At 35.1% G+C, this 16,322-nt stretch overlaps 2 protein-coding genes across 2 annotated transcripts in view; one reads left to right on the top strand and one right to left on the bottom strand.

Annotated features, from left to right (window-relative positions):
- LOC101308281 (ubiquitin-conjugating enzyme E2 19-like) overlaps positions 1-5,540 on the bottom strand; it is a 6,983-nt gene extending 1,443 nt beyond the window's left edge. The window contains exons 1-6 of the mRNA XM_004297995.1: positions 5,504-5,540; positions 4,196-4,271; positions 3,831-3,881; positions 2,533-2,605; positions 2,249-2,332; positions 1,377-1,438 (exon numbers count right to left, since the gene is read on the bottom strand). Coding sequence (XP_004298043.1) covers positions 1,377-1,438; positions 2,249-2,332; positions 2,533-2,605; positions 3,831-3,881; positions 4,196-4,271; positions 5,504-5,540 — 383 coding nt within the window. The remainder of the gene's footprint in view (positions 1-1,376; positions 1,439-2,248; positions 2,333-2,532; positions 2,606-3,830; positions 3,882-4,195; positions 4,272-5,503) is intronic.
- A 5,033-nt stretch (positions 5,541-10,573) lies between these two features.
- LOC101293286 (putative ribosomal RNA methyltransferase NOP2-like) lies at positions 10,574-15,633 on the top strand. Its single transcript, XM_004296672.1, has 17 exons — positions 10,574-10,997; positions 11,087-11,250; positions 11,332-11,395; positions 11,481-11,617; positions 11,717-11,800; positions 11,892-11,966; positions 12,047-12,118; positions 12,217-12,290; positions 12,893-12,945; positions 13,285-13,394; positions 13,785-13,853; positions 13,952-14,026; positions 14,195-14,287; positions 14,360-14,439; positions 14,521-14,620; positions 14,811-15,178; positions 15,329-15,633. The coding sequence occupies exons 1-17, from the start codon at positions 10,685-10,687 to the stop codon at positions 15,393-15,395; spliced, it is 1,998 nt and encodes a 665-aa protein (XP_004296720.1). The 5' UTR covers positions 10,574-10,684; the 3' UTR covers positions 15,396-15,633.
- Positions 15,634-16,322: the final 689 nt, after the last annotated feature.

Raw genomic sequence — 16,322 nt, 5'->3', positions numbered from 1 at the left:
CACTTGGACTTAGATACTGATGAGCTGAATTTTTATATTGTCTGATTGATGATATTATATATCTGAATTAAGCATATAGAGTGGAGGGATCATTAATCTTGAAATGTCACTTATCTTCTTAAATTGTACTCTCACAAGGTACAAACTATTTATTCAATGTGCAGAGATGTATAGAAATTTAAATAAGGCTTAAACCGTAGAATTAACCAAAAAAATAAAAAAAAATCTGTAGGATGGGTGAAAATAAATATCTGTTTTATTTCCAAGGGAAATGGGAATACATATAAGTATGGTGAGTGTCCTTAAAGTAAAACAGAGCAAAAGGCACTAAACTTTGGAATTCAGTCCTTCAATGAAGTTCTGATATTTCAAAAATGCACACAGATTGATATCCACCTTTGTCACTAAACCTAGCACAAATGACATCCCATAATCAATATCATCATTAATCCACTAATCACTACATCTTAGACATCGTGCAACACAAACAGATGTGACCATTTTCCAGTAGTGAAACTGATTATATTAGCCAATCACCAAAAACACATTCAGTTGCTGAGAAGGAAACAACAACTGCATGGAATATATTATACTACTTGGCATGTATCATCATAAGTATTGCCACAGGACAACTTTGAGAGCACCCAACAGAAAATCTGAATTTGCTTAGCATTTAGTAAGCAAAACAAAGCATTCCATAGTATTGACTTATAAAACTACTACCTAAATATTGGTTTGATCACTAATCTATATGTACATATGTACTTTTCAGCATTATTTGTTACCTGATTTCCTCAACAAATCATGAATCGCATGGCTTTCCAAAAAGAACATATCCTCTTCCCAGCACCACCAATAAGTCGAAAACCCAGAAAACCAACATACCAAATTAACATCAAAATCGAACATGTAATGAACCAAAAATTGGATTGAATAGCTTTTTATGACAAAATAAAATTGAAGTTGAAAAGATACCTTAAGAACACCTTGGGCAGCTTCAGCAAGCTATCTCAATCTGAAATCAAATTCATTGCAAAGAATATCCACCATCAAAAATACCTGATCAATCATCATGAAATAAACAAAATCTCAAAATCAGGATTCAATTTTGAAGAACCCACACAATCGATCAGCTAGAAATCGAATTACTTTACCTTAGTATTAAGGGTATCGTCGTTGCCGGAGCCCAGCCCTAGATTCGCCAGCTTCTTTGAGGAACACTCTTCACTACCTCGTGACTACGACAACAATTTTTCACTGTAAAAATAGCCCGAGATTACTTTAAAAAATTTTCACTAAACTTACCCATAGAGGCACATGGGAACAGCAGCTCTAAATAGCCCAAGATTACTTTAAAAAATTTTCACTAAACTTACCCATAGAGGCACCTGGGAACAGCAGCTCTAGCCAAATAACCATCTGAAAGAATAATATCAACCTACAATAACACAGCCATCTAGATTTTTCAATCTCATATCCATCAATCTATTACACAACCAAAACCAAAAATCATATACTATAATAGAGAAAGAACCAACACTATTGAACCAGAGAGAAACCCAACTCCCACAAAGATTTGACTTTCAGACGGGTAATTACAACACAATTCGTAAGGAAAAGTCGAACACTGCCTTCTCAGCTCTCTGCCGGAATCGGCCGCCGAATTCCGGCGACTTCCCCGTATTCTTCAAAACACCAAGTTCTCGACATACAAGCAACGAAAACACTCAAATCAGCCATCAATAGCAAAACCACACAAGAAAACAACACTGCAACAAAACAAGGGAAATCCTTACCCTTGTGAACCAACACAGTAGCTTTGCTTTGCTGCTTCAATTCCAAATCCACCATGGTACCGACGTGAAAATCAAAACCAACAATTCAACAACAACTCAACACAGAACAACCAACACAGTAATTCATAGACAGCTAACCGTATAAAGTCGGTAACCATTCATCTCCTGACGGACAAAATACACAAGACTCTGTGTGGCCGAGTTCATCCACTGGTCAAGCACATCAGATGACTTTTGTAGTGGGCTTGATCAATAGGGACAAAAGGGGCAAACCCTTCAATCTCAAGTCTCTTTGCATTCTGGACAAGGAACCTATAGGCATGGTAGAAATACATGCTTGACCTGAAATTAACCAAAGATAAAAGTACCACCGGATCAATTCAAAGAACAAAGATCAACAAGCAGCACTCCAACATGAAAACATAATACAGGAATAGATAAATAACACTTACAACACAGTAAACTCCTTCCTTCTTGACACGTAATGGTTCCTCGCGCACAACAGGAGAGTTAATTAGGTATAATCGTACTGAATCCTGCACAGCAGAAATTTCAGTAGACATGATTTTTGTGAAATATAGCATCTTCCCACCATTTGACAAAGAAGCCAGGAAAAGAAAAGGCACTGAAACTATAATACGAACAGTCAGTTACTATAAACACATACAGCTACATACTGATCGATTACATCAATTGGAGGAGGATAATTTTTCAGACTTTTACACCTTTTTTTTACCATCCTCAGCAAGTACAAGTCCATTACAAATGAGATTCTGAAAGACAGGTATAACACCACAAGAGTGTAGAACCTGCATAATCGGAAGGAAAAAAATGAGGCCTAGCTTAGACATTGGAAGCTTGTGCCCAAGTTAAGATAAAAGCTAACAGAAAGGAAGCTAATCCTACAATAGGCAGCCATCAATCATTATATTAATTAAAAAGAAAAAAACACAACTTACGAACACACGAAAGGGTTTTTCTATTAGTCACCAAAACAAACACCCTATTCTGTTTTTAACTGTACTTCATAGTTTTTGGAGTCTTCATCTAACACTAGAATCCATGTGGAAAGAAGTATCATTGCCACACATGTACATACATAATTGATTATAGAAAAATTAGGAAGTTCTAGACGATTGACATTAACTAACCCAACTCAGCTGTATGACTACAATTAGTGATAGCCAACATGAAAGGAACTGAAAAACTGGAAACCCCAAATACAATAAACTTAGCATCCACGAATCTGATCCAGCCCTCCAGCCACAAAATTTCCAGTAAAGTTTTTCTCATAAACTTCAATCATTCTCAAAAGGATAGTGGATATAAGCATAAGGCATGGAACCACTCTCGAACCAACAATCAAATGAAAAAATAATTAAACGAGTCAAACATCTATATCATTAGGCAGACATCAGTGCTTGAGAAAATTGGTTCACTACATAATATTATCACCAAGCATGCCAATTCTTCCAAAAGCTTTCCAAGTTTTAGCAATTGTTTAGACAGTTTGGCATATTACTTTTAGCAATAGTAAAAGTTTACCCAGTGGACAACATTAATTAAAAACCATGATATATCTTGTGTGTGTGATATTAGTAAAAACCATGATATTAGTACAAGTATCTTATAATTCTAACAAAATATAAATACCAAGTACACATAGCATGTGTGTGTGTTAATAAGATAAAATGAAAAGACAAAAAACTCATTACATATTACATACCAGTGACAAGAACAGGAAATAGCACCATATCAAAAAATACTTTAGCCACACAAAGATTGAAACCATCAGAAGAAAGTAGCAACATGACCTGAAAAAACGGAGCAAGTTAGCAGGAGACCAAAAAAAAAAAAAAAAGGTAAAGCACACAACTTTTGACCACATCAGAATAAACTTTTGACAAAATCACAATGATTCACCAATTTGTAAACAAACAGTAGAAATCCGTAGCAAACTAATTATACAATGTCATTGCAAAACGACCACTTGGATCCAATTAACACCAAAACTGAAAAAGATTGAGAAGTTACCTTCTAAATAAAAACAGTACACCCTTCAAAATATCTTTCAAAAAGTTCCCCCTGTGAAAAGAAAAACACACTATTTGAGAATAAATACAATCTTAAACAAATAAATAAAACTGTTATCTATTCTGTCTATAAGGCCCAAGACAAAGGGTAAGATTATATTCTATACCTTTGGCGCCTTTTATATACATTTACAGAAATTTATATGCTTTACGGATAAGATTAAGAAATGCAAATGCCAGCAGTATCATAAAAGATCTCATCTAAAAGCAGAGACTGGAAAGATTAGTAAGACAACAGATATAGTATTCAAACTTAGGATCTCAAAACTGAAACTTCAAACGCTATGGTTGTCAGCAAGACAATACCTCTGCAAATCATCTTCTTTGTTGAAATAGATAAGGAATCCAGCAATGATGATGTCCTTCTTTGCTGAATTACCTCCTGCAAGAGAATATTTCAGAATTCTTTTTAAGCAGTGAGAGACTAATAAATCAAGACTTTTCAACGGTTTGAAGAAGCTTTTCAAGGCATTTAGTCAAAGTAAAGAGATGTAAAGTGAAACATACCCGGAGAAAGATCACTATTCTCACTGAGATGTAAGCAATCATAATAACCAACTCAATGAAACCGAGTCCACCCCTGTTGCAGCACGCATACAGGAATTCGGTGCAATCAATCATTGAGGTGCTAGACTGCCGCACAGACAAAACCCGAATCAGCTCAAATCAAGGAAACAGAAAACCCAGTCAAAAATAACAATGTGCATCACATTCTTCATCAAATAAAACATGCTGTTATGTTTGAAAAGATGGTGACTGCCGAAGATCAAAGCAATTGAGCTATTACTTACATTCACCATCTTTATTTTCCAGCCAGGTCCAGTTATCTCTCCAATTTAGTATTCGGGTGGCACTCGATAGCAAAAAAAAGACAGAAAGAAAGAAAGAAACGAAAATCAGATTGAAACTCAGAAAGAAAGAAACACAGTTTTCTTTATTTGGTATATTGCATGTTAACTGTAACTTTACCTCATTAAACTGCTAAAAAATGATAATCAAATCAGCAAGCTATATACTGGAATCGATCATTGAGGTCCTAGACAGCAGAACAGAAACGCCGATCAGCTCAAATCAGGTAATGGGAACGGTTATCCTTCTTGAAATGATAAGCTCAATCTCAAACAGTATAAAAACCACACAAAAATGGAATGAAAATATTTGAAAATTCAAAAGCACTCAACTTATCTATTCGATCTAAGCAGAGGATTGGGAAACTTCCCAAATCTATAGTCCCACGAATCCATCTTGGGGAAAATTTATATTGCACTCTTTGCATTTAAACACTAAATTTCATGCCACCAAAACAAAAAATTCAAATGAAAACACAACATAAATTGAAATGCAAACGCAAAAGCCAATAAAGTCAAGCATAACAACACCAAGAACATACCAGAGAAACTAACATATTGGATCCCGCCCAAAATCAACCAAACTCGACCAGGCACATGTTAACAAATCCTCCATAGATTTTCACTCAAAGATATCTCATCGGCTCTACACCGAAAATGAAAAAAAAATTGGATAAAACCAAAAGAAAAGGATAAGAAATACTGAGACATTAGAGCACATAAAAGCACTGGTTTTCAAAACACCATCTCTTGTCTTTTAACATACCCATCTCAGGAGGGAGGTAATCAAGAGTGCCACACATGGTCCGCCTGCAATTGAATGTATGCACTGACCACCCAAAATCTGCTATCTTGAGTTCACCCTGACGTTAGAAATCCACATTGACATGATAAGCAACAAGAAGAAAGAAAGAAAGAAAGAAAGAAACGAAAATCAGATTGAAACTCAAAAGGAAAGAAACACAGTTTTCTTTATTTGGGTATATTGCATGTAAACTGTAACTTTACCTGATAACTGCTAAAAAATGAAAATCAAATCAGCAAACAGTTTTCTTTATTTGAGAACATTGCATGTAAAGTTTGTAACTTTACCTGAAAAACTGCTTAAAAATGAAACTCAAATCAGCAAGCTATATACTGGAATTCGGTGCAATCGATCATTGAGGTCCTAGACTGCAGAACAGACAAACGCCGAATCAGCTCAAATCAGATAATGGGAACAGTTATCCTTCTTGAAATGATAAACACAATCTCACACAGTATAAAAACCACACAAAAACAGAATGAAAAAATTTGAAAATTCAAAAGCACTTATCTATTCGCTCTGAGCAGAGGATTGGGAACTTCCCGAATCTATAGTCCCACGAATCCATCTTGGGGAAAATTTATATTACACTCTTTGCATTCAAACACCAAATTTCATGCCACCAAAAAAAAATTCAAATGAAAACACAATATAAATTGAAATGCAAACGCAAAAGCCAATAAAGTCAAGCATAACAACACCAAGAATATAGCTGAGAAACTAACAAACTGGATCCAACCAAACTCGACCAGGCACATGTTAACAAATCCTCCATAGATTTTCACTCAAAGATATCTCATCGGCTCCACACCAAAAATGAAATAAAAATAAATAAATAAATAAAAATGGACAGAACCAAAAGAAAAGGATAAGAAATACTGAGACATTAGAGAACACGAAGAACACGAAGCTGATGAAGGACACGAAGCTTACTTGAATCAATCACCCAAAAACAACCAACGCCCACAGCCACATCCGACAAAACAAAACGAAGAATCAAGAAGCAAATTCAGAACAAAAACAAATCAAATCAAATGCAAACCAAAATCAAAAACTTAGCATAAGTAAAGCATACCCGGAGAAAGATCACTCCTCTCAAGCTCGATCACAACATGTAAAGAGAAATTTTCTGTTTGGAAAGCAATTCGTCCAATTCAAATTCAGCATCAGATAAAAGAAAGGTATGAAATTGAAAAACCCGAATATATATGATTCAAAATGAGGAATAGTTGTCAAATTCCTTCTACTATGACTACTTTACTAGCTTTTGTTGCCCGCGCGTTGCTGCGGGAAACAATCAGAAAATAAAAGTCACATATGTACTATGTTGATTGTAGTCACATATGTTATAATGTCAGTAGAGCTATTACAAAAACAGTAATAGACAACAATCTTGTGTACGTAGCACTATAGAGTTGATGCATATGTTATAATGTCAGGGGAGCTATTACAAAAACAGTAATAGATAACAATCTTGTGTACGTAGCACTATAGAGTTGATCTAGTCTTGGCACATCTGATTTCGCCTTGCATCCTTTCTACAGAGCCAATCAAACCAAAACATATATTATTACTTATGTAACTTAGCAATATATTAGTAAAAAGAAGAAAGAAGAAAAATGAGTAATGTGGAAATGACCACTTAGTTATATTTGTGACCGCTTAGTTATAAATTATTTAGAATTTTCTACGACTTAATCTAAATATTCTTAATTTCTAAATAATTTCTAATATTTTAAAACTTCGAAAATTCATACAAAAATAGCTCAATATCCCGGAAAATTCCACGAAAATTTTTACAAACTCGTGATGGCACATACTTTAAGAGAAATTTTAAATACACACCCCTAATCTCTTAATACACACCCCTATTGTTTTATGTTTCTATTGAGATTTTATAGGTAAGCTAAATGACCAAAACATACATCTATTATTAAAAAAAAAAATCACTCTAGAAGTATTCTTTTCAACGTCTTCTACCCTAAAATAGTCGAAAACACGTCTTCTCCCCTAACCCCAATTCTTCTCCACAATTTATTTGAGTTGTTTTTTTTATTTTATTTTTTTATATCCGTATCAGCTTTAGTTTGATCTTACAGATCATATTGTCAAGTACTATATCTTTATCAGCTTTAGTTTGATCTTGTAGATCATATTGTCAAGTACTGCATTTTTATCATGACATGTTTTATCGAATAACTAGCTATTTATGTTAAATAGCTATTGTACTTCTACACTTGTACTAGTTTGTGAATTTTGAAAACTTGTATTGGTGATTTGGAGTTGGGATATAATAATAATCATTTGATTATAAATTGAACGATGATAACTACAAATTTCTAGCAAAAATTAGACGAAATAATATGTAAAAAGAGGTACCAAATAGTAAATATATATTAATTATATTAAATAACGGAATATTTCATAAATTCAGGGCATTTTAGGCAGTTTGGGATGTGTATTAAGTATAATACTGAAATGAAAAACTTGATAGGTGGTGTATTAAGTAAGGGGTGTGTATTAAGATATTAAGGGTGTGTATTTAAAATTTCTCATACTTTAATATCAAACTCTAATATCAAGGTTTTCACCTGATAAAAATTTATAAAAAATACTCTCGTGCACTAACTTAATAACTAAGATCGTAAAATTATCTTCTAACGATCTTGATATAATAAGCTCGATAAATTTCCGGGGTATTGCAGTATCAATTGGTCAAACACACGACAAAGTTGGTCAGATGTTTATTTAGTCCTCCTGACTTTATAATATACATGTCATCGATGAGTTATTTACAATTATATGTCGAATGTTAAGGAATCAAGTAATTACCCGAGAAGCGAAATGCTCGTGATTCTAGGAGTTCGTGAGGAAAGCCTCGGATTCCTGGTAAGGGACCCATAACTCCCTTGATTAGTGATTTTTTTTATAGAATGTCAATACATATTTGAAAATTGCATGATATTGTTATCATAAAAATGCATGGTAACCGTTTTTTGAGATTTTGATGGCTTAAGAGTGAGGCTAGAGTCGTGGCTTCGCTAAGGAAGAGTGATAGACCACCAGGTATACATATCACTACATGGATCATCCCATTAAATCTATAAAACTTGATAATGCTGAATAGTTTATGTCAAAGAGCTTAGATATCTACTACATGTCTTTTGGAATTATGTTTAAGTATCATGTTCCACATATACATACTCTTTAATCCAATTTTTTTTTAAAAGATTTGATCCTAATTTTTCATCCACAAGGATCACAATATATTTTTAGGGTGCAAAGTATAAAGTGTCACAAATATTTAATCATAATTTATATTATGTTTGTGTTCATATGTGAATGTGAGGTGGTTAGTCGGCCAATAACATATCCGAGTTGTTGGTCAACAAACTAGATGTCACTTTTGAGAGAAGTTGTCAATGACCGATGGGTGCATGTCAATTATTGTTTTCAGTTTGTAATGAAGTTGCTGGTAAGAACATTTTGGAATCATAAGTGAGAGCTAATGAAGAGGTTAGTCGTGGTTAGTGGCCTTCAACAACGAATGGAGGATTGGAGCTGCCAAGAGCCAAAATTGATCAAAATCGATGACAATACCGGGTCGCATAATAGAGAAATGTTGGTTCCGTCTCAGGATCTCTCAGATCAACACGCACACAATGAAAGAAAAACACTTAGGGCACGTTTACTAACTTGGAATGAAAATTATCATGAATTGGTATCAATAAAAATCGATATGAGAATATTTCATTCTATTATACTGTTTACTTATCATAAGGAATCAAAACAACATGTCAATATGGAAACTAAGAGGTGAGGATAGAAACTGAGGTTGGTGATAATTGTTGCCCAATAATATACTTTGATGGTGCGGTGGACAAAGAGAATGGGAAAGTTGGCCTTAGATTGGCATTGTTTAGTGTAACAGGAAGTTTAACCGGGGGGAGGGGGGGGGCCTCTATGTGCCATTTCCTTTCCCTCTCACTCCGGAAGCAACAAAAGCTCTTCCACTCTGGTATGGCCTTAATTACTGCAAACAACTGGGTGTAAGAGCATCTCCAACAGTATCTCCAAAATTTCTCTAAAATGGGAAAGTAAAAGCTAAATTCTCCAAAAAAAATTATGATCAAAATCCAGCAGCTTCTCTATTTTGGAGATTTCGGCATTTAATACAACAATAAAATATAATATATCATCATGAATTATAACAAAAAAACATTATATATTTCATTGTAACAATAAACTACCCAATCAAATATTTTATTGTTGTTTTAAATTCGTTGGAGTATGTGAAGAATTTAATTTTGGGGAAGGAAGACTTTGCTGCAAATTTAGGGAATGAAGACTTTTTTTTCTTCTTCATCCCCATTTTGGAGAATGTGATGGGGAAACTGTTGAACCTAAAAGCAGCTCTATATTCCCCAAAATTAAGAAGTTCAAGAAAATGGAGAAGCTGTTGGAGATGCTCTAACAAGTCTCTTGGTGAAGGGTGATGCTCTTAATGTGTTGAATGGACTTGAAGTTAATGGATGAGATTTGAGCAACATTGGAGGAGTTCTTGATGCAATTAGAGTTATGATGAGAGAGTTTGATCTCTTTTGGTGGCTCATCGAGAAAAATCAAGGGTTTACCCATGTGAATCAAACCTCGATTGTCTCATTGTCATCCAAACACTTTATCCAATCGTGCTAAGTTGACATTTGAGTAATATTTAGGACATTTTTATATATAACCTAACTATATATTTTCACAATCCTTTTATCTTTCATTTCTAAATATCAATACTTTCCGATATTTCGACTATTTTTAACCTTTAAAATTTTCTCGAAAGTCGAAATTTTAGTCTTTGATTTTAGTTTATATTAATGATAGTTCCGTTTCAATCAAAAAAAAAAAAAAAATTAGGGCCGTCTTATTGTGGAGGATAGAATGGGAAGAAGAAAGTAAAGGTCAGTGTAACTAGTAGAGGCGCGGGTGCCCTGAGATTTCCCGTAAAACCTAGACAATAATAATATCTCCTCCCGCCTCCCACACCAAAACCCTAAACCCTAAATTCACACTCTCAACCCAACCCCCCTTCTCTCTCTCGATTTCTTCAAGTCAACTCCGGCAGCCGATCCCGGCAGCTCTTCAACAGTAATGGGCACCTCTGCGCTCAACAAGAGAAAGGGGCCAAAACCCCAGAAGGCTTCCCCCAATAAGAAGCAAAAGAAGGAGCCTTTCTCTGCCAAAAATCCAAAGAAGCCCAAGAAAGTCGAGCAAGTCTTCGAGCCTTCTTCTGATGATGAAGAAGAAGAGATAGAGGAACTTGATGAAGAGTTTGATGGAGGAGATGAGGAAGGATCTGGTTCTGATAGTGACGCTGACATTTTCGGTGGGGATGATCCCCTCCAAGACGACGACGACGACAACGAGTCCCTTCCAGGAAGTGACGAAGATGAAGATGATGATGGTACTAAGCACTTGTTCATTTTTGGATTCTGTTATTGATTTTGTTCTCAGCAGTGTTTTTAACATCGTATATAAATTGTTTTGTTGTAGAGAAAGGTTCTTCGGAGTCGGATTCAGATTCCAACGCCGGTGATATAGAGAAGAAATCAAGGCGCATTGACGAAAAAACGAGATTGGAAGAGGAAGAAGGTAGAAAGGAACTGGAATTGAATATTAAGGATGAATCTGATGAGTTCAGATTACCAACGCAGAAGGTTTGCTTCTTTGGAATATTAATTGATTATGTCTCGATGTTATTTATCATGCCCAAATTTTCATTTTGGTTAATGATGTAGGAACTTGAAGATGAGGCACATCAACCTCCTGATATTTCAAACCTCCAGAGGAGGATAAAAGAGAGTAAGTTGTTTCTGTATATTATATATTTGGCTAATTCCTAAGTGGTTAATGTTTGTTGGGGCCTAATTCTGATGTTTTATAATAGTTGTTCGAGTGCTCTCGAATTTCAAGGCATTGAGGCCAAAAGAGGGGGCATCAAGGAAGGATTATGTTGAACAGCTTAAGAGAGATTTAAGCTCATACTATGGCTACAATGAGTTTCTGATTGGAGCTTTAGTAGAGGTGACTGATTGATTCTTTAAAGCAGCTGTTTTGTACTGAGGAGCTTTAGTTTCTTTGTTTTTTTGGGTAACTTATCAGTCTTGCATTTTGCTTTTTTAGATGTTTCCGGTTGTTGAACTTGTGGAGCTCATAGAAGCTTTTGAAAAGCCTCGACCTATGTGTCTCCGAACTAACACTCTAAAGGTGAAAAAAACCAACATGATGTGACTTCATTCTGGTGTTTTCTTTTGAAGAGTTTGTATTCTTATCAATGTTATTTTCCATTTTTGCATAGACACGAAGGAGGGATTTGGCAGCTAGTTTGATAAACAGAGGAGTAAACCTAGATCCCTTAAGCAAGTGGTCAAAAGTAAGGATTACTTCACATTCTTTTTCCTGCATTACTTGTTCTCGTTCTGGTTTCTCATCAATTTCAAATTCTTACTGCAGGTTGGACTGGTTGTGTATGAATCACAAGTTCCAGTTGGTGCCACCCCAGAATATATGGCTGGTTATTACATGGTAGGTGGTTTTTGAGTTTTTATTGTTCTGTGGTTTCAATTTTCATGGCAAATTTGATGGTTTAATGATTTATTTATTATTAAAATTTGCTTACTCAGCTTCAAAGTGCAAGCTCCTTTTTGCCTGTAATGGCCCTTGCTCCTCAAGAAAATGAACGAGTTGTTGATATGGCGTAAGTAAATGTTTCTATTTTTTTATTATTTATTTCAAGTTTTGCATGTTCCACTAGCAATATTATTACACCTACAAATAGAATATTTCCGTTTTTTGTTGGCATTATTAACTAATTAGATAACATAGTTTATGCTAAACATAATATATCTGATTGAGTAACTACTTAGACCCATTTGAAGTTCTTCATGCTACAATCAACGATCTGATAAGCTGAAATTGATAAAAGAAACAAGTGCATACAATTTATTGATAAGGGAGAATAAAATGTTTTACTCGAATTGGTGGAATTAAAGAGCTTGGTTCTGTTAGAAATGGTATCTTGTCCTTGTAGATATGTGATATAACCTCACCAATGCTCCTGTATCTGAGGGAAGCACTGTCTTCATGTTTGAAGTTCTAAATTGCCTTAATGTCTAAAATGCTTGATGTTCTCTGTTCTTGGAGCTACATGCTTGCCTGAAAATTCAGTTACCAAGAATGGAGTGTGTTTATTTGTATTCTGAACTTTGTGTATGCCTTGTCCTAAAACTCCCTTATAATTATTTTGCATAATCAATAGCATTGTACTCTCCATTATAATAACACTTTATCCTGTTGCAGGGCTGCTCCTGGTGGTAAAACAACCTATGTTGCGGCTCTAATGAAAAATAGTGGTATGTGTAGTGAAACCGATTCATCGGCTTTATGTTTTTCTCCTGGCTGTATGTGGCTGTGCATTCATTTCCATTGACTAGTGTATTTTGGCTGTTTGAGTCCTAGATCTTATTCATAACCTCTGGGAGACTGTCATCTTCTCTTTTACTGTTGCTATTTTGTTAATGTATGTCAAAGAATGGTTTGCTTAAACTGTTATTGGTCTCATGTGTTTATGTGTTTGTCTATATTTTCTTATCTCATAGTGAATTGATAAGGTTTGGGTATTTTTCTTGATAGTATCTAGTAGCTCCATGTATTGGTTCCTCAGTTTTAATTCTGATGCAATTTTTTAACAGGAATTATATTTGCAAATGAAATGAAGGAGCCAAGGCTTAAGTCTCTTACTGCTAATTTGCATCGTATGGGGGTGACAAACACAGTCGTTTGTAACTATGATGGCAGGGAGGTTTGTTTTTTTCCTTGTTATCTCTTTTATACTTCAAGAAGTCTAATCATATTGGTATGAGACGTGTAAAGATTGACATCCTGTTTGTCACTGAATATTGTTCCAAGGGAATGCAAAGATTTACATCCTGTATGATGTTTTTTTTTTTTGGTCTGAATCCTGTATGATGCTTATTATGATACTTATGACTCTCTTATCACTTAACATTTTTATCTTGTTACCATAATGTGCTTGATATACTCATTTGATGGATTCCACTAGTTTATTCTATATTTTTTTTTTGGAGGTTTTTGAATGTTATTGGCTAGCAGTATCATCTGTTTTTTGTATGTGTTCTCGGAATTAACTTTTTTTTTTTTTTCCATCTGTTTATGGAATCCTCTACTTTAGCTCCCTAAGGTTCTTGGTAGCAATGCGGTTGATAGAGTTCTGTTAGACGCTCCTTGCAGTGGGACAGGGGTAAGCAGCTGGGTTTCAGTCTGAGACGGTTTGATCTACTCTGTTGGCTTCTTTTCTTCTTGGTTGTTAAATGAAGCAAAATGAATGTTCTTTTGCAGGTTATATCCAAAGACGAGTCTGTTAAAACCTCCAAAAGTTCTGATGAAATACAGAAATGTGCTCATCTCCAGAAGGTACACTTTTTACGGTTGTGTTTTTTTATTTTTTGTTTGGAGTGTGGGAACTGCATCTAGAAAGTAACTTACGAGATTGAGTTTGATTTTTATTTTTTTTTCCCGATCACATCCATCATACATATTATTGTATTTGGCTAATGACCTTAAATTTTGAATTTTTTGTAGCAACTGATTCTAGCTGCAATTGACATGGTGGATGCGAATTCAAAATCAGGGGGATACATTGTGTACTCCACGTGCTCCATTATGGTTGCTGAGGTTTGTTTAACACAAACACTTGAATGTCTTTATTGTTTTATGTTTTCCTTACCGTTCGATTTCATGTTGCAGAACGAAGCTGTTATTGACTATGCACTCAGGAAGAGAAATGTTAAACTTGTTCCATGCGGACTTGATTTTGGGTGTCCAGGGTAAAATATAAGTGTCCTCTTTTGTTATTCAGCTGCGAGGCAATTATTTTTTGCATGTAATAATGTTTTCTTTGTCACCAGGTTTACCCGGTTCAGGGAACAGCGCTTCCACCCATCAGTGGAAAAGACGAGGCGGTTCTACCCTCATGTTCATAATATGGATGGTTTCTTTGTGGCAAAGGTAAATTGTATTTCTTTGTTCCTTTTCTTTTCTTTTCTTTTCTTTTCTTTTCTTTTCATGTCTTCAGAATACATGTTTTAAGACCACCTTGGAGATGGATATGATGGGTGAAGTCAATTAATAGCAACTGAATGTTCAGAAGGCTTGTGAATAAGGCTAAGCTAATTATTTTACTGTTCAATATGTCTAGCTGAAAAAGATGAGCAATTTGAAGCCAACCACAACAGAATCTCGACTGTCTGAAACGGTAGAGGCTGAAACAGTAGATGTGGATCTCAACATGACAGAAGATGACAGTGAAAAGAATGTCAGAGTTGATGTTCAGCAGCACTCAACAGATGAGGACACGGAAAGTGAAAAGAAGGTTTTCGAAGGTGGGAAACCAGTAGCCACTGGGAAAAAGAGGAAAGAAAAGAAGCTCCCCTCCTTTTTCTCTCATCTGGAAGGGCAATTCCCATTGGATCAAAAAGCTGAACAGAAGGTGAAATCCTCAGACCAGAAAAAGGAAAAGAGAGTGAAACTGAAATTCCCCCCTAGGGAGGTGATTGCAAAAGCCAGGTACAAAACATTATCACCATATTTTATCATTTTTCTTCTTTCCAAAGTATTAATGTTTCCAATTTCCTACTAGCTGAAAGTAATGTGTGAATGCTGTAATTGTATTTCTCTGCATAATTTGAGGCACTAACTTGATTCATACTCCTGCAGGGAAGAGAAGAGGACAGCTCTGAGGAAAAACAAAGCTAAGAACAATAAGGTCAGTACAGGAGAATGAGCAATGGATGGCACCTGAAGTGCAGGGCTCTGCATATAAATCGCATGGGGATTCTTCGTATGAGTTGCCAGTTTGATACTAGCCCTGTATGCTATGCAGACCCTAAAATTTTGTTTTAATTCATGTTGAGAACTGAACTATACTTGTGTTGTTGCAAACACAGCATTTCCATTATTCATTGTTCTTGGCAACACAATGTTTCCATATCTTCAGTGATTATTTTAGTGTTGAGAGAGCTAAGAACTCGCATTCTTGTTCTTGCTAAAAACACAAGAACATTGAGAAATACGAATATGACTCGGCTGTCATGCTAAAAATAGAGTAGAAATGGGAGGGTGTGGGAAACTGATACGTCTCCACTGCCTATTAGGACCTCATAACGTTGCCTCCTGTACACTGTAGTTGCATCTGTTTCTCTACTATTCAAGATAAAGGAAAAAAAATGTAGATCTTTATCTTCACTCGGGCTGTTTGCACCAATAATTTATCAATTTTATGTATACCAAATTAAGGAAAAAACTAGGTATCTGTGCATGTTTGCTACAAGGGACTAAATGGTATTGTACTAAATAAGAGGTATTAAGTGGATTGAGCTATGTTTGTTGTGAGGGAGTTCAAACATAAATGGTATTATAGCTAACATATTGTGAGCAAGGATTAAAATATCGGTATCGATATATCTATCGATATTTTGAAAAAAAGAGATATCGGATATATCCGGGATATCTGGGAAAAATATTGGGATTTTGGGAAGAATTTTTTTTCTGAAACATTTAAATTATTAGATTTACATATAAATATTACAAACATCAATTTTATCTACATCTAGAATGAGAATCTAGGTTGTTGATAAGATGCACGCTGATCCACAAAAATACAATAATCAGACCAAGACACGACTCATATAATACAAATTGTAGTGTTGAA

The sequence above is a fragment of the Fragaria vesca genome, linkage group LG4 (genome assembly GCF_000184155.1).
Source record: "Fragaria vesca subsp. vesca linkage group LG4, FraVesHawaii_1.0, whole genome shotgun sequence".
NCBI lineage: Eukaryota > Viridiplantae > Streptophyta > Magnoliopsida > Rosales > Rosaceae > Fragaria > Fragaria vesca.
This window is presented reverse-complemented; position numbering and strand designations above follow the sequence as displayed.

Bases quoted from the DNA above. Each gene is read 5' to 3' on its own strand.
- LOC101293286 (XM_004296672.1), top strand. From the start codon at position 10,685: ATGGGCACCTCTGCGCTCAACAAGAGAAAGGGGCCAAAACCCCAGAAG. The intron at 12,946-13,284 runs GTATGTGTAGTG...ATTTTTTAACAG, and splicing joins GGCTCTAATGAAAAATAGTG to GAATTATATTTGCAAATGAA. The intron at 15,179-15,328 runs GTACAAAACATT...ATACTCCTGCAG, and splicing joins GAGGTGATTGCAAAAGCCAG to GGAAGAGAAGAGGACAGCTC.